Raw genomic sequence first — 26,276 nt, forward strand, 5'->3', positions numbered from 1 at the left:
ACTTGATATCACTTCTGTCCGGCTTCTTGGTTGCAGGGTCTCTAATTTAGTTTATATTGTTATCCAATATTTATTTATGATACCCTCACCAATATTTTGCATTTCCCTTGTCCCCCTTCTTGCATATATACTCGAGTATGAGCCGAGGCACCTAATTTTGCCACAAAAACTGGGAAAAACGTAATGACTCGAGTATAAGCCTAGGGTGGGAAATGCAGCAGCTACTGATAAATTTAAAAAATAAAAATAGATACCAATAAAAGTAAAATTAATTGAGTGGGTTAAATGTTTTTGAATATCCCTATTGAATCAGGAGCCCCATAAAAGAACCTGAAGACTGACCTCTTCTGACAAGCCTACAACCTCCAGTGATCCTTAGTGGGCTGAACCGCCACACGAGCAGCTCTTACTCTCTCCTAGTGTATCCTCACCCATCCTCTGACTGTGAGCCCTCTCGGGCAGGGTCCTCTCTCCTTCTGTACTTGTTTGTGCCTTGTTGTGCTCATGTTTTTTGTGCTTGTCTATATTTGCCTCTTTCACTTGTAAAGCGCTATGGAATAAATGGCGCTATATAAATGTATAATAATAAGATGAACAAAATACAAAATACACTCCATATAATGCTCCATAAAGTTCACGATGGACCCCATAAGATGCTCCATACAAAAATATGCCACATAAAGGTTAATGACGGCCCCATAAGATGCTCCATTTTAAAATATACCCCATATAACTTTGCTCAAAGGTTAATAATGGCCCCATAAGATGCTCCATACAAAAATATGCCCCATATAATGCCCCATATAATGCTGCACAAAGGTAATGATGGCCCCATAAGATGCTCTATACAAAAATATGCCCCATATAATGCTGCACAGAGGTTAATGATGGCCCCATAAGATGCTCCATATTAAAATATGCCCCATATAATGCTGCACAAAGGTTAACCCCTTCATGACCCAGCCTATTTTGTGTTGTGAATTCTGTGGCTGAATTCACTCCTGTGGTCACAAGTGGTACTGCAGCTTCTGGGCTTCCTCCCTCAGGTGTTCTGGTGAGCTCGTTGGCTGCCTTGTTATTTAACTCCACCTGATTCTGTCTTCCTTGCTCCTTGTCAATGTTCCAGTGTTGGATCTGAGCTTCTGGATCTTTCCTGTGGCCTGCTGCTCTGCTTAGATAAGTGCTTCTTTGCTTTTGTTGCTGTTTTTTCTGTCCAGCTTGTCTATTCGTTTTAGCTGGAAGCTCTGAGACGCAAAGGGTGTACCGCCGTGCCGTTAGTTCGGCACGGTGGGTCTTTTTGCCCCCTTTGCGTGGTTTTTTGCTTTAGGGTTTTTTGTAGACTGCAAAGTTCTCTTTGCTATCCTCGCTCTATCTAGAATATCGGGCCTCACTTTGCTGAATCTATTTCATCCCTACGTTTGTCTTTTCATCTTGCTAACAGTCATTATATGTGGGGGGCTGCCTTTTCCTTTGGGGTATTTTTCTGAGGCAAGTCAGGCTTGTATTTCTATCTTCAGGCTAGTCAGTTCCTCAGGCTGTGCCGAGTTGCATAGGTAGTGTCAGGCGCAATCCACAGCTGCCTTTAGTTGTGTTTAGGATAGGTTCAGGTATTGCGGTCTACAGAGATTCCACGTCTCAGAGCTCGTTCTATTGTTTTTGGGTTATTGTCAGATCACTGTATGTGCTCTGATTGCTGGCACACTGTGTTACTGGATTGCCTTCATAACAATTTTGTCCCTTTATGTTAGGTAATAACTCAGGAACGCTTCAACGGATCCTAGCGGTTCTGAAATTGATTTTTCGTGACATATTGGGCTTCATGTTAGTGGTAAATTTAGGTCGATAATTTTTGCGTTTATTTGTGAAAAAAAAATTGAAATTTGGCTAAAATTTCGCTATTTTCAAATTTTGAAATTTTATTCTGTTAAACGAGAGAGTTATGTGACACAAAATAGTTAATAAATAACATTACCCACATGTCTACTTTACATCAGCACAATCTTGGAAACAACGTTTTTTTTTTGTTAGGAAGTTATAAGGGTTAAAATTTTACCAGCGATTTCTCATTTTTACTACGAAATTTACAAAACCATTTTTTAGGCACCACATTTGAAGTCAGTTTGAGGGGTCCATATGGCTGAAAATACCCAAAAGTGACACCATTCTAAAAACTGTACCCCTCAAGGTACTCAAAACCACATTCAAAAAGTTTATTAACCCTTCAGGTGCTTCACAGCAGCAGAAGCAACAGGGAAGGAAAAAATGAACATTTAACTTTTTAGTCACAAAAATGATCTTTTAGTAACAATTTTTTTATTTTCCCAAGGGTAAAAACAGAAACTGGACCCCAAAAGTTATTTTACAATTTGTCCTGAGTATGCCGATACCCTACATGTGGGGGGGAACCACTGTTTGGGCGCACGACAGGGCTCGGAAGGGATGGAGCGCCGTTTGACTTTTTCAATGAAAATTTGGCTCCAATCGTTAGCGGACACCATGTCGCGTTTGGAGAGCCCCTGTGTGCCTAAACATTGGAGCTCCCCCACAAGTTACCCCATTTTGGAAACTAGACCCCCAAGGAACTTATGTAGATGCATAGTGAGCACTTTGAACCCCCAGGTGCTTCACAAATTGATCCGTAAAAATGAAAAAGTACTTTTTTTTCACAAAAAATTTCTTTTAGCCTCAATTTTTTCATTTTCACATGGGCAACAGGATAAAATGGATCCTAAAATGTGTTGGGCAATTTCTCCTGAGTACGTCGATACCTCATATGTGGTCACAAACCAGTGATTTTGCACACGGCAAGGATCGGAAGGGAAGGAGTGCCCTTTGACTTTTGAATGAAAAATTAGCTCCAATCGTTAGCGGACACCATGTCGCGTTTGGAGAGCCCATGTGTGCCTAAACATTGGAGCTCCCCCACATGTGACCCCATTTTGGAAACTTGACCTCCCATGGAACTAATCTAGATGTGCGGTTACCACTTTAAACCCCCAAATGCTTCACAGAAGTTTATAACGCAGAGCTAGGAAAATAAAAAATCATTTTTCTTTCCTCAAAAATTATTTTTTAGCCTGCAATTTTTTATTTTCACAAGAGTAACAGGAGAAATTGGACCCCAAAAGTTGTTGTCCAGTTTGTCCTGGGTACGCTGATACCCCATATGTGGGGCGGAACCACTGTTTGGGCACACGTCGGGGCTCAGAAGGGAAGTAGTGACGTTTTGAAATGCAGACTTTGATGGAATGGTCTGCGGGCATCATGTTACGTTTGCAGAGCCCCTGATGTGCCTAAACAGTAGAAACCCCCCCCCCACAAGTGACCCCTTTTTGGAAACTAGGCCACCAGGCATGCAACTATCTTTTTGGCTCCCCTTTCATTTTTTTAAGGTGGTCACACAGCTCTGTCTGCACCTTTTGGGCTGTGCTATTTTTCAGCCATGATTGCTGCTTCTTTATTTTGTGGCTGTGATCTTGTAGTCCTCTCTATGCCTCTGTGTTGATTTGGCCTATATATTGTTCTGGCCTTTTTGCTTCCCCTACTATGGACATTTAGCATTAGCCACAGGGTTTCTTTCACCTAGTGAATATTTTATTTGGCTGAACTTGGCTTATGCTTTGATAACTTTGGGGACGCCCATACGTTATCAGGATCTGTGTGGTTACTTCCTTATTTTCACAAGTGCTCGGCCATTATATATTTGATTGTATTTGTATTTATGCATATTAGTGTATGAGCATTTTTTCTACATCTTTGGCTGTGACTTGTAGGTATATCATCATTCAAGGTATATGGTGTGTTTGTTTTTTGATCCTTATGGGACATGTTTTTAACCCCTTCATGACCCAGCCTATTTTGACCTTAAAGACCTTGCCGTTTTTTGCAATTCTGACCAGTGTCCCTTTATGAGGTAATAACTCAGGAACGCTTCAACGGATCCTAGCGGTTCTGAGATTGTTTTTTCGTGACATATTGGGCTTCATGTTAGTGGTAAATTTAGGTCAATAAATTCTGCGTTTATTTGTGTTAAAATGGAAATTTGGCGAAAATTTTGAAAATTTTGCAATTTTCACATTTTGAATTTTTATTCTGTTAAACCAGAGAGATATGTGACACAAAATAGTTAATAAATAACATTTCCCACATGTTTACTTTACATCAGCACAATTTTGGAAACAAAATTTTTTTTTGTTAGGAAGTTATAAGGGTTAAAATTTGACCAGCGATTTGTCATTTTTACAACGAAATTTACAAAACCATTTTTTTTAGGGACCACCTCACATTTGAAGTCAGTTTGAGGGGTCTATATGGCTGAAAATACCCAAAAGTGACACCATTCTAAAAACTGCACCCCTCAAGGTACTCAAAACCACATTCAAGAAGTTTATTAACCCTTCAGGTGCTTCACAGCAGCAGAAGCAACATGGAAGGAAAAAATGAACATTTAACTTTTTAGTCACAAAAATTATCTTTTAGCAACAATTTTTTTATTTTCCCAATGGTAAAAGGAGAAACTGAACCACGAAAGTTGTTGTCCAATTTGTCCTGAGTACGCTGATACCTCATATGTGGGGGTAAACCACTGTTTGGGCGCACGGCAGGGCTTGGAAGGGAAGGAGCGCCATTTGACTTTTTGAATCAAAAATTGGCTCCACTCTTTAGCGGACACCATGTCACGTTTGGAAAGCCCCCGTGTGCCTAAAAATTGAAGCTCCCCCACAAGTGACCCCATTTTGGAAACTAGACATCCCAAGGAACTTATCTAGATGCATAGTGAACACTTTGAACCCCCAGGTGCTTCACAAATTGATCCGTAAAAATGAAAAAGTACTTTTTTTTCACAAAAAAATTCTTTTAGCCTCAATTTTTTCATTTTCACATGGGCAACAGGATAAAATGGATCCTAAAATGTGTTGGGCAATTTCTCCTGAGTACACCAATACCTCACATGTGGGGGTAAACCACTGTTTGGGCACATGGTAAGGCTCGGAAGGGAAGGAGCGCCATTTGACTTTTTGAATGGAAAATTAGCTCCAATTGTTAGCGGACACCATGTCGCATTTGGAGAGCCCCTGTGTGCCTAAACATTGGAGCTCCCCCACAAGTGACTCCATTTTGGAAACTAGACCCCCCAAGGAACTTATCTAGATGCATATTGAGCACTTTAAACCCCCAGGTGCTTCACAGAAGTTTATAACGCAGAGCCATGAAAATAAAAAATAATTTTTCTTTCCTCAAAAATGATTTTTTAGCCTGGAATTTCCTATTTTGCCAAGGATAATAGGAGAAATTGGACCCCAAATATTGTTGTCCAGTTTGTCCTGAGTATGCTGATACCCCATATGTGGGGGTAAACCACTGTTTGGGCGCACGGCAGGGCTCGGAAGGGATGGCACGCCATTTGGCTTTTTAAATGGAAAATTAGCTCCAATCATTAGCGGACACCATGTCACGTTTGGAGAGCCCCTGTGTGCCTAAACATTGGAGATCCCCCAGAAATGACACCATTTTGGAAACTAGACCCCCAAAGGAACTAATCTAGATGTGTGGTGAGGACTTTGAACCCCCAAGTGCTTCACAGAAGTTTATAACGCAGAGCCATGAAAAAAAAAAAAAAAATTATTTTCTCAAAAATGATCTTTTAGCCTGCAATTTTTTATTTTCCCAAGGGTAACAGGAGAAATTTGACCCCAAAAGTTGTTTTCCAGTTTCTCCTGAGTACGCTGATACCCCATATGTGGGGGTAAATCACTGTTTGGGCACATGCCGGGGCTCGGAAGTGAAGTAGTGACGTTTTGAAATGCAGACTTTGATGGAATGCTTTGTGGGCGTCACGTTGCGTTTGCAGAGCCCCTGATGTGGCTTAACAGTAGAAACCCCCCACAAGTGACCCCATTTTGGAAACTAGACCCCCAAAGGAACTTATCTAGATGTGTGGTGAGCACTTTGAACCCCCAAGTGCTTCATAGAAGTTTATAATGCAGAGCCGTAAAAATAATAAATACGTTTTCTTTCCTCAAAAATAATTATTTAGCCCAGAATTTTTTATTTTCCCAAGGGTTACAGAAGAAATTGGACCCCAAAAGTTGTTGTCCAGTTTCTCCTGAGTACGCTGATACCCCATATGAGGGGGTAAACCACTGTTTGGGCACATGCCGAGGCTCGGAAGTGAAGTAGTGACGTTTTGAAATGCAGACTTTGATGGAATGCTCTGTGGGCGTCACGTTGCGTTTGCAGAGCCCCTGATGTGGCTTAACAGTAGAAACCCCCCACAAGTGACCCCATTTTGGAAACTAGACCCCGAAAGGAACTTATCTAGATGTGTGGTGAGCACTTTGAACCCCCAAGCGCTTCATAGAAGTTTATAATGCAGAGCCGTGAAAATAATAAATACGTTTTCTTTCCTCAAAAATAATTATTTAGCCCAGAATTTTTTATTTTCCCAAGGGTTACAGGAGAAATTGGACCCCAAAAGTTGTTGTCCAGTTTCTCCTGAATACGCTGATACCCCATGAGTGGGGGTAAACCACTGTTTGGGCACACGTCGGGGCTCAGAAGGGAAGTAGTGACTTTTGAAATGCAGACTTTGATGGAATGGTCTACGGGTGTCACGTTGCGTTTGCAGAGCCCCTGGTGTGCCTAAACAGTAGAACCCCCCCACAAGTGACCCCATTTTAGAAACTAGACCCCCCAAGGAACTTATCTAGATATGCGGTGAGCACTTTGAACCCCCAAGTGCTTCACAGACGTTTACAACGCAGAGCCGTGAAAATAAAAAATCATTTTTCTTTCCTCAAAAATTATGTTTTAGCAAGCATTTTTTTAGATTCACAAGGGTAACAGGAGAAATTGGACCCCAGTAATTGTTGCGCAGTTTGTCCTGAGTATGCTGGTACTCCATATGTGGGGGTAAACCACTGTTTGGGCACACGTCGGGGCTCGGAAGTGAGGGAGCACCATTTGACTTTTTGAATACGAGATTGGCTGGAATCAATGGTGGCGCCATGTTGCGTTTGGAGACCCCTGATGTGCCTAAACAGTGGTAACCCCTCAATTCTACCTCCAACACTAACCCCAACACACCCCTAACCCTAATCCCAACTGTAGCCATAACCCTAATCACACCCCTAACCACAACCCTAACCCCAACACACCCCTAACCCTAACCACAACCCTAATTCCAACCCTAACCCTAAGGCTATGTGCCCACGTTGCGGATTCGTGTGAGATATTTCCGCACCATTTTTGAAAAATCCGCGGGTAAAAGGCACTGCGTTTTACCTGCGGATTTTCCGCGGATTTCCAGTGTTTTTTGTGCGGATTTCACCTGCGGATTCCTATTGAGGAACAGGTGTAAAACGCTGCGGAATCCGCACAAAGAATTGACATGCTGCGGAAAATACAACGCAGCGTTTCCGCGCGGTATTTTCCGCACCATGGGCACAGCGGATTTGGTTTTTCATATGTTTACATGGTACTGTAAACCTGATGGAACACTGCTGCGAATCCGCAGCCAAATCCGCACCGTGTGCACATAGCCTAATTCTAAAGGTATGTGCACACGCTGCGGAAAACGCTGCGGATCCGCAGCAGTTTCCCATGAGTTTACAGTTCAATGTAAACCTATGGGAAACAAAAATCGCTGTACACATGCTGCGGAAAAACTGCACGGAAACGCAGCGGTTTACATTCCGCAGCATGTCACTTCTTTTGTGCGGATTCCGCAGCGGTTTTACAACTGCTCCAATAGAAAATCGCAGTTGTAAAACCGCAGTGAAATGCGCAGAAAAAAACGCGGTAAATCCGCCATAAATCCGCAGCGGTTTAGCACTGCGGATTTATCAAATCCGCAGCGGAAAAATCCGCAGAGGACCAGAATACGTGTGCACATACCGAAACCCTAACCCTAGCCCTAACCCTACCCCTAGCCCTAACCCTAGCCCTACCCCTAACCCTACCCCTACCCCTAGCCCTAACCCTAACCCTAACCCTAACCCTAACCCTACCCCTAACCCTAACCCTATTCTAACATTAGTGGAAAAAAAAATTTCTTTATTTTTTTATTGTCCCTACCTATGGGGGTGACAAAGGGGAGGGTTCATTTATTATTTTTTTTATTTTGATCACTGAGATAGATTATATCTCAGTGATCAAAATGCACTTTGGAACGAATCTGCCGGCCGGCAGATTCGGCGGGCGCACTGCACATGCGCCCGCCATTTTGGAAGATGGCGGCGCCCAGGGAGAAGACGGACGGGACCCCGGCTGGATCGGTAAGTATGATGGGGTGGGGGGGGACCACGAGGGGGGGATCGGAGCACGGGGGGGGAATCGGAGCGCGGGAGGAGTGGAACGGAGCACGGGGGGGCTGGAATGGAGCACGGGGGGGCTGGAATGGAGCACGGGGGGGTGGAACGGAGTACGGGGGGGTGGATCGGAGTGCAGGGGGGGTGATTGGAGCACGGGGGGAGCGGACAAGAGCACGGGGGGGAGCGGAGCACTGGACGGAGGGGAGCCAGAGCAGTGTACCGGCCAGATCGGGGGGCTGCGGGGGCGATCGGTGGGGTGGGGTGGGGGCACATTAGTATTTCCAGCCATGGCCGATGATATTTCAGCATCGGCCATGGCTGGATTGTAATATTTCACCCGTTATAATAGGTGAAATATTACAAATCGCTCTGATTGGCAGTTTCACTTTCAACAGCCAATCAGAGCGATCGTAGCCACGAGGGGGTGAAGCCACCCCCCCTGGGCTAAACTACCACTCCCCCTGTCCCTGCAGATCGGGTGAAATGGGAGTTAACCCTTTCACCCGGCCTGCAGGGACGCGATCTTTCCATGACGCCGCATAGGCGTCATGGGTCGGATTGGCACCGACTTTCATGACGCCTACGTGGCGTCATGGGTCGGGAAGGGGTTAATGGTTTTATATTTTGTATTGCTGTGTGTCTTATAATAAAGTTGTTACTCTTTTGATACATAGGTGTGCACACATTTATGCAGTGTCTTTTTCTTCTTTGGTTCAGTACAACGCAGAGCCGTGAAAATAAAAAAAATCATTTTTCTTTCCTCAAAAATTATATTTTAGCCTGCAATTTTTTATTTTCACAAGAGTAACAGGAGAAATTGGACCCCAATAGTTGTTGCCCAGTTTGTCCTGAGTACGCTGGTACCCCATATGTGGGGGTAAACCACTGTTTGGGCGTACGTCAGGGCTCGGAAGGGAGGGAGCACTATTTGACTTTTTGAACGCAAGATTGGCTGGATTGGCTGGAATCAATAGTGGCGCCATGTTGTATTTGGAGACCCGTGATGTGCCTAAACAGTGGAAATCCCTCAATTCTAACTCCCAACTGTAGCCATAACCCTAATCACAACCCTTAACCCAACATAGCCCTAACCACAACCCCAATCCCAGCCCTAATCCTAACCCTAATCCCAATCCTAACCCTAATCCCAACCCTATCAACAACTTTAACACCAACACACCCCTAACCCTAACCACAAGCTTAATCTTAACCCTATTTCCAACCCTAGCCCGAATTCCAACCCTAACCCTAAGGCTATGTGCCCATGTTGTGGATTCATGTGAGATTTTTCCGCACGATTTTTGAAAAATCCGCAGGTAAAAGGCACTGCGTTTTACCTGCGGATTTACAGCGGATTTCCAGTGTTTTTTTGTGCGGATTTCACCTGCGGATTCCTATTGAGGAACAGGTGTAAAACGCTGCGGAATCCGCACAAAGAATTGACTTGCTGCGGAAAATACAACACAGCGTTTTCGCGCGGTATTTTCCGCACCATGGGCACAGCGGATCTGGTTTTCCATAGGTTTACATGGTACTGTAAACCTGATGGAAAACTGCAGCCAATTCGCTGCGGATCCGCGGCCAATCCGCTGCGGATCTGCAGCCAAATCCGCACCGTGTGCACATAGCCTAATTCTAACCCTAACCCTAGTTCTAATCCTAGCCCTAACCCTAGTTCTAACCCTAACCCTAGTGGAAAAAAGAAAAATATATATTTTCTTTATTTTATTATTGTCCCTACCTATGGGGGTGATAAAGGGGGGGTTTATTTACTATTTTTTATTTTGATCACTGTGTGTTTTATCACAGTGATCAAATTGTACCTGGAATGAATCGGCCGGCTGGCCGATTCGGCGGGAGCACTGTGCATGCGCCTGCTATTTTGGAAGATGGCGGCGCCCATGGAGAAGACGGACGGACACAGGGAGGCTCGGTAAGTATGGGGGAGATGGGATCGGAGCACGGGGGGAGCGGACAGGAGGACGGGGAGCAGACAGGACGACGGAGGGGAGCGGAGCACAGGACGGAGGACTGGAGAGATCGGTGGGGGGGGGGGGGCAGATCAGGGTTTACAGCCACATGGCCGATGATATTGCAGCATCGGACATGGCTGGATTGTAATATTTCACCAGTTTTCATAGGTGAAATATTACAAATCGCTCTGATTGGCTGTTGAAAGGGAAACTGCTAATCAGAGCCATCGTAGCCACGGGGGGGGGGGGGGGGGGGGGGGGAGGGGGTAGTTGTGAATCCAACCCCCCTGGGCTGAAGTACCACTCCCCCTGTCCCTGGAGATCGGGTAAAATTGGAGTTAACCCTTTCACCCGATCTGCAGGGACGCGATCCCTCCACATAGGCGTCACAGGTTGGATTGACAACGACTTTCATGACTCCTACGTGGCGTCACAGGTCGGCAAGGGGTTAATGATGGCCCCATAAGATGCACCATAAAAAAATATGCTCCATATAATGCTGTTGCTGTGATTAAAAAAAAAAAAAAGACATACTCACCTCTCGTCGCTGCCCGCTGATCCTCAGCGTCGACAGCTCTCTGCAGTGACTGTTCAGGCAGAGGGCACACACTAACCACATCATCGCGCCCTCTGACCTGAATGTCACAGCCAGTGGACATGCCAGGAATACACAGTGCGTTGGTGGAACGGGGGCAGGTGAATATCGCATGGCTCACCCTCCCCAGTCCTACTTACCCTCCTGGCGCTGCATATCAGTCCCTGCATTTCGGGCGCCGGCATCTCTCTTCCTGTCTTCCTTCCTGTGCGTTCAGTGATACCGCTCATTAAAGTAATGAATATGACCGCTCAGCACAGGAAGGAAGATAGGAAGAGAGATGTCGGGGCCCGAGATGCAGGGACTGATATGCAGCGATGGCACCAAGAGGGTGAGTATGATGTCTTCTGCTCCCCCAACCTCCCTCCCCTGCCGGCAATGACTTGTGTATAAGCTGAGAAGGGCGTTTTCAGCACAAAAAAATGTGTGAAAAATCTCAGCTTATACACTAGTATATACGGTAATTAACTCAGGTGGTGCACTTTGATTTTTGCCTTGTTGAATGATCCCTGGAACAGTTAGTTCATTGGTTAACATGGATGAAAAGTCCTGTTTAATATCTCAGCCTTATTTTTGTCCTCTATCATTAGCTTATTATTATCATCATCTTTTAATGGGTCTATGCCATGTGTCTGATATGTGAGTAGTATGTGTGCTACATGTGTCTGATATGTGAGTGGTTTTGTCATGATCCATTGTTGGATTCGTGGCAGCTCTAGTTCCACTATTATTTAAATGTAGCTTTTTTTCCCTTTCAGGCCAGCAGGGGTTAATGTCAGTTTTTCTTGCTAGCAGCTTGGTGCAGCTGCTGAGTTGCTAGGTCAGCTGATGTGGTTGTGACCACTCCCACCATCCTTTAAATGGTCACCTGATGCATCATCTGACTGTTGGTGATAGAGTTATTCTATGGAGACTAGCCTTGCTGTTGCAGCTCTCTGGTGTCAGCACTGTCTCAGCTACTTCTGGAGTTTGGTGACCTTTTTCCATGTCCTCTGTAGCGTGGAGCTTGGCAGCAGCACCTGGAGCTAAGTTTTGTGTTTCTACTTTGTCTCGTGCTTGTCACTACCCTCTGTGTTTGTACCATTTGCAGTGGTGAGGCTAGCGCCCTTGCCGGCCAGTTCACTAGCCAGGGCTGTGTGAGGTAACAGTGAGGGGCGAGGTTCGTGACAGTGGTGGGGGGAAGGACCCGCTTAGGGCATTAGGGGAGTGCAGGGACAGGCTCAAGCTGTAGCTCAGGACATGTCCCATCCCTCATTCCCTATTTTTAGGGCCTTCCTCTCCCCTTTACCATCCCATTGAGGGTGTGTTTTGCCGTCCGCAGACCGACCCCCAGTGAGATCGTGACAGGTGTGTATGCACCATATATCTGATATGTGCGTAGTATATATGCACCATATGTCTGATATGTGAGTGGTATGATACATATGTATGATATGTAAGTGGTGTGCTACATGTGTCTGATATGTAAGTGGTGCGTGTCTGATTTGTGACCGGTGTGTGCACTCTGCTCACAAATCAATCTCATAGTATGCGTGCTACATGTGTGATATGTGAGCGATGTATGTGCTACATGTGTCTGATACGTAAGCGATGTGTGTGCTACATGTGTCTGATATGTGAGTGGTGTGTGTGCTACATGTGTCTGATATGTGAGTGGTGTGTGTGCTACATGTGTTTGGTATGTGAGTGGTGTATGCAGGCTTGGACTGGCCTACAGGAAAGCAGGAGAAACCTCCGGTGGGCCCCTGTGCAAGAGTGGGCCACCACCCTCTTATATGAGCAGTACTTGGCACTTTATACTTGAATCACTATATACAGACAAAGGCAGCATCTTATTCAGTTAACAATCTACTAAGTGCATTGTTGTATAAATTTGTGATTGAGGATAATGTCACATTTGCATTTGGCTGAAAAGTGGGGCCCTGGAGTTGGTCACTGGTGAGCCCTTGGCATCCCAGTCCAACATTGGCTCCATGTGTCTGATGTGTGAGTGCTCTGTAACCAATGCACCACCACCTTGGCCAGTTATTAGCTTCAGTTGCCTTTACGGTTAGAAGAGGATGTATGGAGACGTGAGTGGGCCATGGACAGAACTGAAGGAGTGGCATTGAATTGGTGAGGTGAGTATGGTTTATCATTTTAGAGCTGCTGTATGCATTTTATGTCTTTTTTTAAATTCAGATGTGCAATTCCTTTAGTGTGAAAGAGTGATGTGACTTGCCATGCAGTAAGATAGTAATTTGCCGGCATCTTTTTGTATAATGCATACTGCTCTACTATAGAATAGTAACACTGAAGAATAAGGACTGAGATACTGTTTACCATGTTGTGGCAAGGACTGCTACTATACAGTGACCCTCCATTATGAAAATAAATGAATAATTCTAATTATTCAAACAAGCAGAAAAAGAGGAATACAGTAGTTCAGAGTCTGCGCTGCCCAAGTTGCAAATGTGTGGTCATGCAAAAGTTTAAAGCATGAATGCGGTTTATTGTCTTTGAAGGTTTCCAAACCTTTTCATCAGGAGCAAACCACAATGATGGCTGTCGTTGTGGTTTGATCCTGATGAAGAGCTTTGGAAACCTTGAAACACGTTGACACAATAAACCGCATTCATGCTTTAAACTTGTGTGTTACTACACCTTTGCACCTTGGGCAGCGCGGACTCTGAACCACCACCACCAGTATATGTATTGTCTCCAATAAAGCTTGTTAATTTTTATACAAACTTCCATTTGTTCTCCGGATTAATATGTTCATCCCATGGGAGTATATGTGATGGTTGGGTGACTGATAGTTGTCACCATAATGAATCTGGAAATTTGTCTGAACCACCACCGTATTCCCCTTTTACTGCATGGCATTTTATTGGTGGCCCAGCAGCAGCCTTTACATGCGTTAATTGGTGAGCGTTATTACACTATTTGCGCTTTCTGTCACTCCAGCTTTAATTTTTTTGAATTATTCAAACAAGGCATTCATTTTTCCCTTTCCCATGACAGCACCGTACATTGAGAGATGGTATCTGCCCCCAGGAACAGGAAACCTGTAGCAGAGATAAAAGAAGGGGGCGGCACCTCTCTCCTCAGTTTTTAGTTTCCAGGTCCTGCAGGTGGATGCCTGTGGTTGAAATACCTCCAGAGGGATCCCGCTCTGATGTTTCCGGTCCGGAGGCCGAGGTCCACGGGGGGGGATGCAGCTGGACACGGTGGTGCGCGTCTGTAATCCCGGTCATGGGGAGCTGTCTGTGCCGCACTCGTCCCCTTACTGGACTCCCCAGCGGCCGCTCTTGTCAGGAGGCTTGGCCGGTGTGTAGGCGTGCCCATCACGACACTGGCACCGACTGAATGGGTGACGACTTCCGGTCACGCCGGAAGTGACATCACATTCCGGAGTGAGAGGGTGTGCTGGACGCTTCCGGATGGGAGTTGTTCCAGGAGCGCGCACACTGCTCCAGTCATAAAAAACAAAGCTGCGCACAGAACCAGCGGTGAGCAGCCTCAAGCATGCGGAACCTGCTGCAGATGGAAGCGCACCAGTGGAGGACCCACAGCCTGTCGTGGTATTCATGAGTTCGGTGGGTGAGTGCCTTTGTAAGGCGAAACACACCAGTACTGGTGGCCCTATAATCATGTTTATATTTTAGGGTAAAAAAGCCACAACCAAACAGAAGAATAGGGTGTGTGCGTTATGCAGGATAACCCTCCCTAAGACATACGAAAAACGGATCTGTCGGCCATGTATTGATAGAACAGTAGCCGTCAGTATACCTCTAAAAAAAAAAAACAAATTTCTGATGTAGACTCAGAGGAAAAGCTGGGAGAATTAACCTCCTCCGAAATGTCAGAGCTAGACTCATCGGATGAGTAATGCGGCCACCCTTATTTTTTATCCGAGAATATTGGGGAATTGCTAAAATTGGTGAGGTCCACTATGGGGGTTGAAACGCCCAAGGAACAACATACCGTACAAGATTCCATGTTTAGCAATTTGGAGGGAAAAAAAACGTAAAATTTTTCCCTTTCATGAAAACCTCCTAAATTGAATGAAAAGAAAATGGAAAAAACCCAACAAAAAGATGTCGGTACCACAGACACTAAAACGTAAATATCCGTTTGATGAAGAAGTCTGTGATAAATGGGAGAAAGCCACAAAACTAGATGCAGCCATCCCTAGCACCTCTAGAGGAATAGCTTTACCATTTGAGGATATGGGTGCATTAAAGGACCCCCTCGACAAGAAGGCTGATGCTTTCTTAAAGTCCGCTTGGGAGGCGTCGGCGTGGTCATTCAAGCCGGGGGTTGCCGCTACTTACACAGCTCATGCTATAGTTAAGTGGTTGGAGGAATTAAATTATCAAATTAAAAACAAATGCCCGAGAGAAAGACTGTTAGAGGCAATACCCTCACTACAGAAGGCTGCAGGTTTTCTAGCGGACTCCGTTCAATGTGCCGCGCGAGCATGCACCCTATCAAACTCAGGGCATAGGGCATTATGGCTAAAAACCTGGAACGCAGACTTCCAGTCAAAATTAAAACTTTGTGCAGTCCCTTGTGAAGGTCAATACCTTTTTAGGAAAGCATTAGACGAACTATTGGAAAAAGCGTTGGATAAAAAGAAACAGTTTCCACTCTCTCCCTTCTCTAAACGCTGTTGGGGTGATACTCGCTCATCCTTTCGAGGATCTGGAAATAGAGGTGGCCGGGGACGCTCTGATGATAGGTCCATGCGAGGCAGACCCTGGAGAAAAGATAGGAGATTCCTATTCAATAAACCTCCCCCTAGATCACACTCAAAGCAGCAATGACGCCAGGAATCCAGTGGGAGGAAGGCTCCGACATTTCTTCCATCAGTGGTTAGCGCTACCTTCCTCACAATGGATAACAAATTTATTATCCGAGGTCATGCGATTAAATTTCATCAGGTCACCACGGAGGGTTATTTTCACTCAAGTGTCCAAAAAAAATCAAGCCGCACTAGAGAAAGAAATTCAAATCCTCCTACAGAAAAAAGTACTAAAAAACGTACCGCATCAACAAGTAGGAGAAGGGTTCTACAGTACCCTTTTCCTTACACCAAAACCAGATGGCTCAATGAGAACGATATTCAACCTAAAATCGTTAAACCAGTATATCCGGGTGGAGAAGTTCAAAATGGAGACCCTAAAATCAGCAGTGAAGCTACTCAGTCCATGTTGTTACATGGTGGTAATAGACCTAACCGACTCATCCTACCATGTACCCATTTGCGAAGAACACCATCAGTATCTAAGATTGGTAGTGGAAATTGCTCAGGTTCCCACTCACCTACAATATCGGTGCCTTCCCTTCGGGGTCTCAGTAGCTCCCCGTATATTTACAAAAATAATCCCCGAAATAGCATCTTACATAAGTAAGGAAGATATACTGCTGGTACCCTATTTGGACGCCTTTCTTGTTGTAGCAGACGACAAACAAAAATGCGAAAAGGTGGCCACAAGGGTACTAGAAATAGTGACAAATTTGGGCTGGATAATCAACTTCAAAAAGTCAAGACTAAATCCAACCCAGATACAGGAATTCCTGGGGATCCAATTGGATTCAATCGAACAGAAATGCATTCTCCCAGACAGAAAAATTCACACCATCCTTCAAAAAATACGCCAGGTACAGCTGGGTCAGCCCATCTCTATAAAGATCAGCTGGGTCACTTCTAGGCGTCCTATCAGCTACAATTCTAGCAGTCCAGTGGGCACAAGCCCTTACAAGAGAGTTACAGTATCAGATCCTGTCCAAACAGTCAGTGGTTCCATGCAATCTGAATCGGAACATTCTCCCATCACTGCAGGTATAAGAATCATTAAAATGGTCGCTGAGCACTAAAAACCTAAAAAATGCTGTACCATGGTCGATTCAAAACCTGGTAGTACTAACTACATATGCAGGGCCATTAGGTTGGGGAGAGCACTTGCCAGATCTAGTTGTACAGAGTCCATGGGAACCCTCAATGAGAGCAACATCCTCCAACCTAAAGGAGTTAACAGCGGTGAGGCGAGCACTTCTTCATGTAGGAAGAGAAGTCCAAGGGAAGCACGTCACAATACTGTCCGACAACAGTACCACCATAGCGTACATAAAACGACAAGGAGGAACAAGATCAACATCCCTGATTTTGGAAGCCAAACAAATGTTCGAATGGGCAGAAAGCAACATTTTGTCCCTATCAGGAACACACTTAAAAGGAACAGAGAATCTTGTGGCGGACTTCTTAAGTCGTCATGTGTTACACCTGGGAGAGTGGTCCCTAAATCAAGACGTATTTGGTAAAATCTGTGCTATCTGGGGCATGCCAGAGATAGATTTATATGCCACAAGAAAGAACCGACAGGTAAACAGATTCTACTCCCTCAATCCAAGAGAACACCCGGAAGGAGTAGATGCACTGCTGCACCAATGGAAGTTTAATCTGGGATATGCATTTCCTCCAATTTCATTAATTCCGATAGTCCTAAAGAAGATTCGAGAGGACAAGGCGCGGATAATCCTTGTAGCACCCTTTTGGCCGAAAAGGGCATGGTTGACATGGTTCAGACGCATGTCTATCTCGGACCCATGGATCCTCCCGGACATCCCAAATCTCTTACACCAGGGCCCAGTGCTACATCCTCAAGTGCACAGATTTCATCTCTCCACCTGGAACTTGAAAGGGGACTGTTAAGGTACCGTCACACTAAGCGACACTGCAGCGATACCGACAACGATCCGGATCGCTGCAGCGTCGCTGTTTGGTCGCTGGAGAGCTGTCACACAGACCGCTCTCCAGCGACCAACGATGCCGGTAACCAGGGTAAACATCGGGTAACTAAGCGCAGGGCCGCGCTTAGTAACCCGATGTTTACCCTGGTTACCATCCTAAAAGTAAAAAAAACAAACAGTACATACTTACCTACAGCCGTCTGTCCTCCAGCGCTGTGCTCTGCACTCCTCCTGTACTGTCTGTGTGAGCACAGCGTCCGGAAAGCAGAGCGGTGACGTCACCGCTCTGCTTTCCGGCTGACCGACGCTCACAGTCAGTGCAGGAGGAGAGCAGAGCACAGCGCTGGAGGACAGACGGCTGTAGGTAAGTATGTAGTGTTTGTTTTTTTTACTTTTAGGATGGTAACCAGGGTAAACATCGGGTTACTAAGCGCGGCCCTGCGCTTAGTTACCCGATGTTTACCCTGGTTACCAGTGAAGACATCGCTGAATCGGTGTCACACACGCCGATTCAGCGATGTCTGCGGGGAGTCCAGCGACGAAATAAAGTTCTGGACTTTCTTCCCCGACCAGCGACAGCACAGCAGGGGCCTGATCGCTGCTGCCTGTCACACTGGGCGATATCGCTAGCGAGGACGCTGCAACGTCACGGATCGCTAGCGATATCGTCTAGTGTGACGGTACCTTTACTAGCAAAGGGTTTCTCAAACTCTTTGGTAGACACCTTGCTCACCAGCAGAAAGAATGTAACATCTGTCAAATACCAAAAGATATGGGAAAAATTCCTGGAATTCTCGGGACGGAAGTTGTCCAATACGAGCCAGAAAGTCCCAGTAAAAGAAATACTGGAATTCCTTCAAAAAGGGCTGGAAAGAGGGTTATCTACGAACACCCTAAAAGTACAAGTCTCTGCCCTGGGTGCATTGTTTGACCAAACACTTGCAGATCACCCCTGGGTCTATCGGTTCATCTGAGCTTTATTTGCAGCGAGACCCTCAAAATTATTACCTAAGGTGCCTCCCTGGGATCTAAATTTAGTCCTAGATGCCTTAACCTCTCCTCCTTTTGAGCCTCTTGCTTCTATCTCGGAAAAGACTTTAACTTTAAAAACAGTGCTCCTGGTTGCCCTAATGTCGGCTCGGCATATCTGCAAGCTGCAAGCTATTTCTGTAAATCCTCCATATACTACCTTTTTGGAGGACAGAGTGATCATAAAAACTGACCCGGCCTTCTTTCCAAAGGTCAATTCAAAATATCACAGGGACCAGGAAATAATTTTGCCCTCGTTTTGTGCAAATCTAAAATCCCGGGGAGAACAAGCTTTTCATTACCTTGATGTAAGACGTTGCCTACTCCAATACATAGAAATGTCAAATTCATGGCGACAGTCGGCAACCCTTTTTGTCACCTTCCAGGGGACAAACGGGTAAAAAAGTTTCAAAATCAACTTTTCAACGGTGGCTTCGTATGGCTATTGCACTGTCTTACTCTTCCTCAGGTCAGACTCCTCCCACTGGGTATAAGGGCTCACTCTACAAGGACCATAGCCACGTCCTGGGCTGAAAGGGCAAATGCGTCTGTAGAAAAGATTTGCAGAGCAGCAGTGTGGTCTTCACCCTCCGCTTTCTTCCGCCACTACAGGCTAGACCTAGGGCCCTCAAATGTATGATTCGGTAGGAAAGTGTTATCTGCTGTTGTCCCACCCTAGGATTCTATTATATTTCTTCCTCTCAATGTGCGGTGCTGTCATGGGGAAGGGAAAAAATGATAATTACTTACCGGTAATTTGATTTTCCAGAGCCATGACCGCACCGGATTAGTTCCCGCCCTAACTTGGTGATGGTTGTGTGATGCACAAAAAAAAAAAAAGAACCCCGTTAAACGTAAAAGAAGATGTATAAGAGTGACCTTGTTAAATAATATACAGGTGTACTAATTTGGCGGTTACCTTGCATACTCTGAAACAGAAACTGAGGAGAGAGGTGCGGCCCCCTTCTTTTATCTCTGCTACAGGTTTCCTGTTCCTGGGGGCGGATACCATCTCTCAATGTGCGGTGTTGTCATGGCTCTGAAAAATCAAATTACCAGTAAGTAATTATCATTTATCATTTTTCTGCAACATGTAGAAGTGGACTAACATGCAGTCAGCTGCCTGATTTCCTTCTTTAGAGCGTTTGAAATGACTTGAATCTCATTTTTTTTTTCTAGGTATACCTCTTTGACTTAACTTTTAAGCAAAAACCTTGTACATTCCTGCTACCCAAAGCTCATCAGACACCTGGAGGTAAATTTCTCTCCAAATTATCTTGTGAGTGATACATATTGTTATTATTGTTAGTAGTATTTTAGCCATTATGATTAGTTTACTTTTGTACAGTCACTTAATGTTACAATTACAATTTGTCTTACTACTTCTCGTCCAGAACTCCAGAATTTCAAGACCTCAACGAATGGAATTCATCTTTACAGTAATGGGATCCGAGTAAATGATACAAAGAATATAGCTGGGTAAGAAAAGATATACCTTTATATGAATACTAGTTGGCCCGTGCAAAATTTTTGCACATTGGTTGTCGGGGGCGCAAGCAATTTCAGGAAAATTAAGCTGGTCAAATGTAAATGTATTTAATGAGATGATGAACACAGAGAGGTATGTGTGTCACTGACATATCTACTATATAATCGTCTAATTCTGTCTGTTTGTCTGTAATGGAAATCCTGCGTCGCTCAATGGTCGCACCAGCAGCCCGCAACCAATCAGCGACAGGCGCAGTCCGGCTGTAGTTCAGTCACGTTTACTGAACAAGTTCTGTCAGTCACAGTGCCACGTAGCTCAGTCACGTTTACTGAACAAGTTCTGTCAGTCACAGTGCCACGTAGTTCAGTCACGTTTAGGCTGTGTGCACACATTGCGTTTTTTTTGCGGTTTTTCCCGATAAAAACGCTATAAAACCGCAAAAAAACGCATACAATAAGCATCTCATCATTTAGAATGAATTCCTCATTTTTGGTGCAGAAGATACGTTTTTTTCCGCAAACAAAAAGGCATCGCGGTAAAAAACGCAGCATGTTCAGTAATTTTGCGTTTTCTTGCGGATTTCCCACTACAAAATGCATTGGGAAGTGTCCGGGAAAAACCGCGGCAAAAACGCATTTTTTTTGCGGATTTCTTGCAGAAAATGTCCAGTTTTTCTCAGGAATTTTCTGCGAGAAATCCTGAACGTGTGCACATAGCCTTACTGAACAAGTTCTGTGAGTCACAATACGACATAGTTCACTCACGTTTACTGAACAAGTTCTGTCAGTCACAGTTCCACGTAGTTCAGTCACGTTTACTGAACACGTTCTGTCAGTCACAGTGCGACATAGTTCACTCACCTTTACTGAACACGTTCAGTCAGTCACAGTGCGACACAGTTCAGTCACGTTCACTGAACACGTTCTGTCAGTCAGAATATTCTAGAATACCTAATGTGTGTGTGTGTGTGTGTGTGTGTGTATATATATATATATATATATACACAGTGGGGCAAAAAAGTATTTAGTCAGTCAGCAATAGTGCAAGTTCCACCACTTAAAAAGATGAGAGGCGTCTGTAATTTACATCATAGGTAGACCTCAACTATGGGAGACAAACTGAGAAAAAAAAATCCAGAAAATCACATTGTCTGTTTTTTTAACATTTTATTTGCATATTATGGTGGTTAATAAGTATTTGGTCAGAAACAAAATTTCATCTCAATACTTTGTAATATATCCTTTGTTGGCAATGACAGAGGTCAAACGTTTTCTGTAAGTCTTCACAAGGTTGCCACACACTGTTGTTGGTATGTTGGCCCATTCCTCCATGCAGATCTCCTCTAGAGCAGTGATGTTTTTGGCTTTTCGCTTGGCAACACGGACTTTCAACTCACAAATATTTATGCCTATGGATCCATTATATGTCCATTTTGCAAGCCGGCGAGAAAATCTCACCATATGGATGTCACACGGATGCTTACATGTGAGAAAATCGCATCCTCGCATTGCACACGGATGACATACGGATCACTGTTCAGGGAACATTTCTGCGATAAAACTGAACTATTTTTTTATACGTTGTTTGTGACTCCAGCCTAAAGGAGATCCCCCAACATTAAACTTAATGGTATTTTACTTACTGATCAGAAGGCGTCTGATTGTCAGGACCTTGCAAAAGAACAGGGGCAGCAGCATTTTTTTCCCCGCCACAGCGGCACTGCCATCTTTCTGCAGTGTACGGAAGTGCAACACAGGCCTATGTATGTGAACAGAGCAGCCCCCTGTACAGCAGTGCCACTTTGACAGTAAAAATGATGAAGGAGAATTGACCCCATAACTGAGCGTACAGTATTTACACCATTGTACAACCTCTGGCAAAAATTATGGAATCACCGGCCTTGGATGATGTTCATTCAGTTGTTTAATTTTGTATAAATAAAGCAGATCACAGAAATGGCACAAAACTAAAGCCATTTCAAATGGCAACTTTCTGGCTTTAAGAAACACTAAAAGAAATCAAGAACAAAAAATGTGGTAGTCAGTAATGGTTACTTTTTTAACCAAGCATGGGGGGAAAATTATGGAATCACTCAATTCTAAGGAAAAAATTATGGAATTGCTCTGTAAATTTTCATACCCCAAAATAACACCTGCATGAGATTAAATCTGCTTGTTAGTCTGCATCCAAAAAGGAGTGATCACACCTTGGAGAGCTGTTGCACCAAGTGGACTGACATGAATCATGGCTCCAACACGAGAGATGTCAATTGAAACAAAGGAGAGGATTATCAAACTCTTAAAAGAGGGTAAATCATCACGCAATGTTGCAAAAGATGTTGGTTGTTTACAGTCAGCTGTGTCTAAAATCTGGACCAAATACAAACAACATGGGAAGGTTGTTAAAGGCAAACATACTGGTAGACCAAGGAAGACATCAAAGCGTCAAGACTGGAAACTTAAAGCAATATGTCTCCAAAACAGGAAATGCACAACAAAACAAACGAGGAGCGAATGGGTGGAAACTGGAGTCAGCGTCTATGACCGAACTGTAAGAAACCGCCTATAGAAAATGGGAATTACATACAGGAAAGCTAAACGAAAGCCATCATTAACACCTAAACAGAAAAAAAAACAAGGTTACAGTGGGCTAAGGAAAAGCAATCGTGGACTGTGGATAACTGGATGAAAGTCATATTCAGTGATGAATCGCTAATCTGCATTTGGCAAGGTGATGATGCTGGAACTTTTGTTTTGTGCCGTTCCAATGAGATTTATAAAGATAACTGCCTGAAGAGAACATGCAAATTTCCACAGTCATTGATGATATCGAGCTGCATGTCAGGTAAAGGCACTGGGGAGATGGCTGTCATTACGTCTTCAATAAATGCACAAGTTTCTGTTGATATTTTGGACACTTTTCTTATCCCATCAATTGAAAGGATGTTTGTGGATGATAAAATCATTTTCAAGATGATAATGCATCCTGCCATAGAGCAAAAACTGTGAAAACATTCCTTGAAAAAAGACGCATGAGGTCAATGTCATGGCGTGCAAATAGTCCGGATCTCAATCCAATTGAAAATCTTTGGTGGAAATTAAAGAAAATGGTCCATGACAAGGCTCCAACCTGCCAAGCTGATCTGGCAACAGCAATCTGAGAAACTTGGAGCCAGATTGATGAAGAGTACTGTTTGACACTCATTAAGTCCATGCCTCAGAGACTGCAAGCTGTAATAAAAGCCAGAGGTGGTGCAACAAAATACTAGTGATGTGTTAGAGTGTTTTTTGTGTTTGTTTGTTTTTCATGATTCCATAATTTTTTCCTCTGAATTGAGTGATTCCATAATTTTTCCCCTATGCTTGGTTAAAAAAGTAACCATTACTGACTGCTACATTTTTTGTTCTTGATTTCTTTTAGTGTTTCTTAAAGCCAGAAATTTGCCATTTGAAATTACTTTAGTTTTGTGCCGTGTCTGTGATCTGCTTTTTTTCTACAAAATTAAACAACTGAATGAACATCCTCCAAGGCCGGTGATTCCATAATTTTTGCCAGGGGTTGTATAATAATTGGAAATATCCCTTTAAAAAAAAAAGTTATATCTTCAGATTATTTTACCTTTTTTTCCCTTATGGTTGGATCCAGAGGTGACTCCAGATCACCAATAAGCTGCAACCTTAGAAGGAAGATAGACTTTTCAATGACTGTCCAATAATATGGAAAATCTGATGGTTCAGGACCTCTGGTCCCTTTTAGGCTGCATTTATTTATATCTTCAGTTTTAAAGCTGAAGTCGTAAACAGGTAAAGTTTTACTTTTTATTCTACTTCCACGTATGTAGCAAATACTTTATATGTACCTGCCTGAAATCAGCTGGGCAAGGAGTTCGGCATGCTGGAAAGCCCCCAAGACAAATGTTAGGATCTGTTTCAGCTTTATGATAGTATGCTTTGGGGTAGTGTTGTGCCACCTGCAGATCATTTTTCCTTACTGCAGATTTATGAAAATTAATGTTTAAAGTGTATTTTGTGATCATATCGTGGATGTGTGGTTTGTTCGGCTATTTTCTTGCTGGAGGGGGCAAGATTACCTTTCAAATGATGTATCATTTGTGTGTGTGGGTGCAGTATGAACGGCAATACAAAGTACCGTATATACTCGAGTATAAGCCGACCCGAGTATAAGCCGACCCGAGTATAAGCTGACCCCCCTAATTTTGCCACAAAAAACTGGGAAAACTTATTGACTCGAGTATAAGCCTAGGGTAGGAAATGCAGCAGCTACCCATGAATTTCAAAAATAAAAATAGATGCTGCATACCGTTCATTATGGCCCCATAGATGCTCCATATAAAGCTGTGCCATATAGAATGCTCTGCACCGTTCATTATGACCCCATAGATGCTCCATATAAAGCTGTGCCACATATAATGCTCTGCACCGTTCATTATGGCCCCATAGATGCTCCATATAAAACTGTGCCCCATATAGAATGCTCTGCACCGTTCATTATGGCCCCATAGATGCTCGTTATCAAGCTGTGCCATATAGAAGGCTGCTGCTGCAATAAAAAAAAAATCACATACTCTCCTCTCTTCGCTCAGGACCCTCGGCTGTTGTGAATTCTGCTCTTGGGCTCCCTCCGGTGGTTATGAGTGGTAGTGCTGCGGTAGTTGGATCGCAGCATTTATCAGATGTATCTATTTTTTGCAATTTGGGCTGGGCTATATAGCCTTGCTTGATCCTTTAGTCAGTGCCAGTTGTCCATTGTTTTTGGAGGATTCACATCCCTTCTGGTCTCTCCTGTTTGCTGTGCTTTTCTTCAAAGATAAGTCCTGGCTTTGTTTTTGCTGTCCACCTGCTGTGGACCTTATAGTTCTGTGCATTTTCATGTTTTTGTCTTGTCCAGCTTAGTCTGTGAAGGATTTTTTGCAGCCTAGCTATTTCTCTGGAGATGCAGATATACCATCCATGTCTTTAGTCAGATGTGGTGTTTTGTATTTTCTGTGGTGGATATTTTCTAGTGTTTTAATACTGACCGCATAGTACTCTGTTCTCTTCTTTCTTTTTAGCTAGTATGGCCTCCTATGCTAAATCCTGATTTCATTTCTGCGTATGTTATTTCCCTCTCCTCTCACAGTCAATATTTGTGGGGGGCTGTCTTTCCTTTGGGGATTTTCTCTGAGGCAAGATAGGTTTCCTGTCTCTGTCTTTAGGGGTAGTTATTTCTTAGGCTGTGTCGAGGGGTCTAGGGAGTGTTAGGTACCCCCCACGGCTACTTCTAGTTGCGCTGTTAAGGTCAGGGTTTGCGGTCAGTACAGGTTCCACCTTCTCCAGAGTACGTCTCATGCTGCTCCAAGGCCACCAGATCATAACCGTACAACTGGCCAACAATGAGTTAATTGCATCTCAAAAGAAGGGAGGAAAGGTTTTGAGCCATTAGCCTTAGCCTGTTTTGTCTTTTCCTCCCTCTTAATCTCTGGGTGGCTACGGAACCTAGTAATAACATGAGTGTTCAGGAGTTAGTTTCTCGTGTGGATCAGCTTGCCGCTAGGGTACAGGGTATTTCAGATTATATTGTTCAGTCTCCTGCCTCAGAACCTAGGATTCCCACTCCTGATTTATTCTTTGGTGACAGATCCAAATTTTTGAGTTTCAAAAATAACTGTAAACTGTTTTTTGCATTGAGACCCCGGTCTTCTGGTGATCCCATTCAGCACTTTAAAATCATCATATCCCTGCTGCGTGGTGACCCACAGGATTGGGCATTTTCCCTGGAAACTGGCAATCCTGCTTTGCTTAATGTTGATTCTTTCTTTCAAGCATTGGGGTTATTGTATGATGAGCCTAATTCTGTGGATCAAGCTGAGAAAATCTTGCTGGACCTGTGTCAAGGTCAAGAAGCGGCAGAATCGTATTGCCAGAAATTTAGAAAATGGTCTGTACTGACTAAATGGAATGAGGATGCCTTGGCGGCAATTTTCAGAAAGGGTCTTTCTGAATCCGTTAAAGATGTTATGGTGGGGTTCCCACGCCTTCTATGTCTCTGGCAATTCAGATTGATGGGCGCTTGCGCGAGCGCAGAGTTGTGCATACTGTGGCGTTGTCCTCTGAGCGGAGCCCTGAGCCTATGCAGTGTGATAG

General features: G+C 44.2%; 1 protein-coding gene across 4 annotated transcripts in view; it reads left to right on the forward strand.

Annotated features, from left to right (window-relative positions):
* The window catches only part of WDTC1 (WD and tetratricopeptide repeats 1), an 87,559-nt gene that overhangs the window by 49,448 nt on the left and 11,835 nt on the right, over positions 1 to 26,276 (forward strand). For all 4 annotated transcript variants that reach the window (XM_069756725.1, XM_069756727.1, XM_069756728.1 and 1 more), the window contains exons 10-11: positions 19,824 to 19,899; positions 20,039 to 20,123. In XM_069756725.1, the coding sequence (XP_069612826.1) occupies positions 19,824 to 19,899; positions 20,039 to 20,123 (161 nt within the window). The remainder of the gene's footprint in view (positions 1 to 19,823; positions 19,900 to 20,038; positions 20,124 to 26,276) is intronic.

Source organism: Ranitomeya imitator, chromosome 3, assembly GCF_032444005.1.
Source record: "Ranitomeya imitator isolate aRanImi1 chromosome 3, aRanImi1.pri, whole genome shotgun sequence".
Taxonomy (NCBI): Eukaryota; Metazoa; Chordata; class Amphibia; order Anura; family Dendrobatidae; genus Ranitomeya; species Ranitomeya imitator.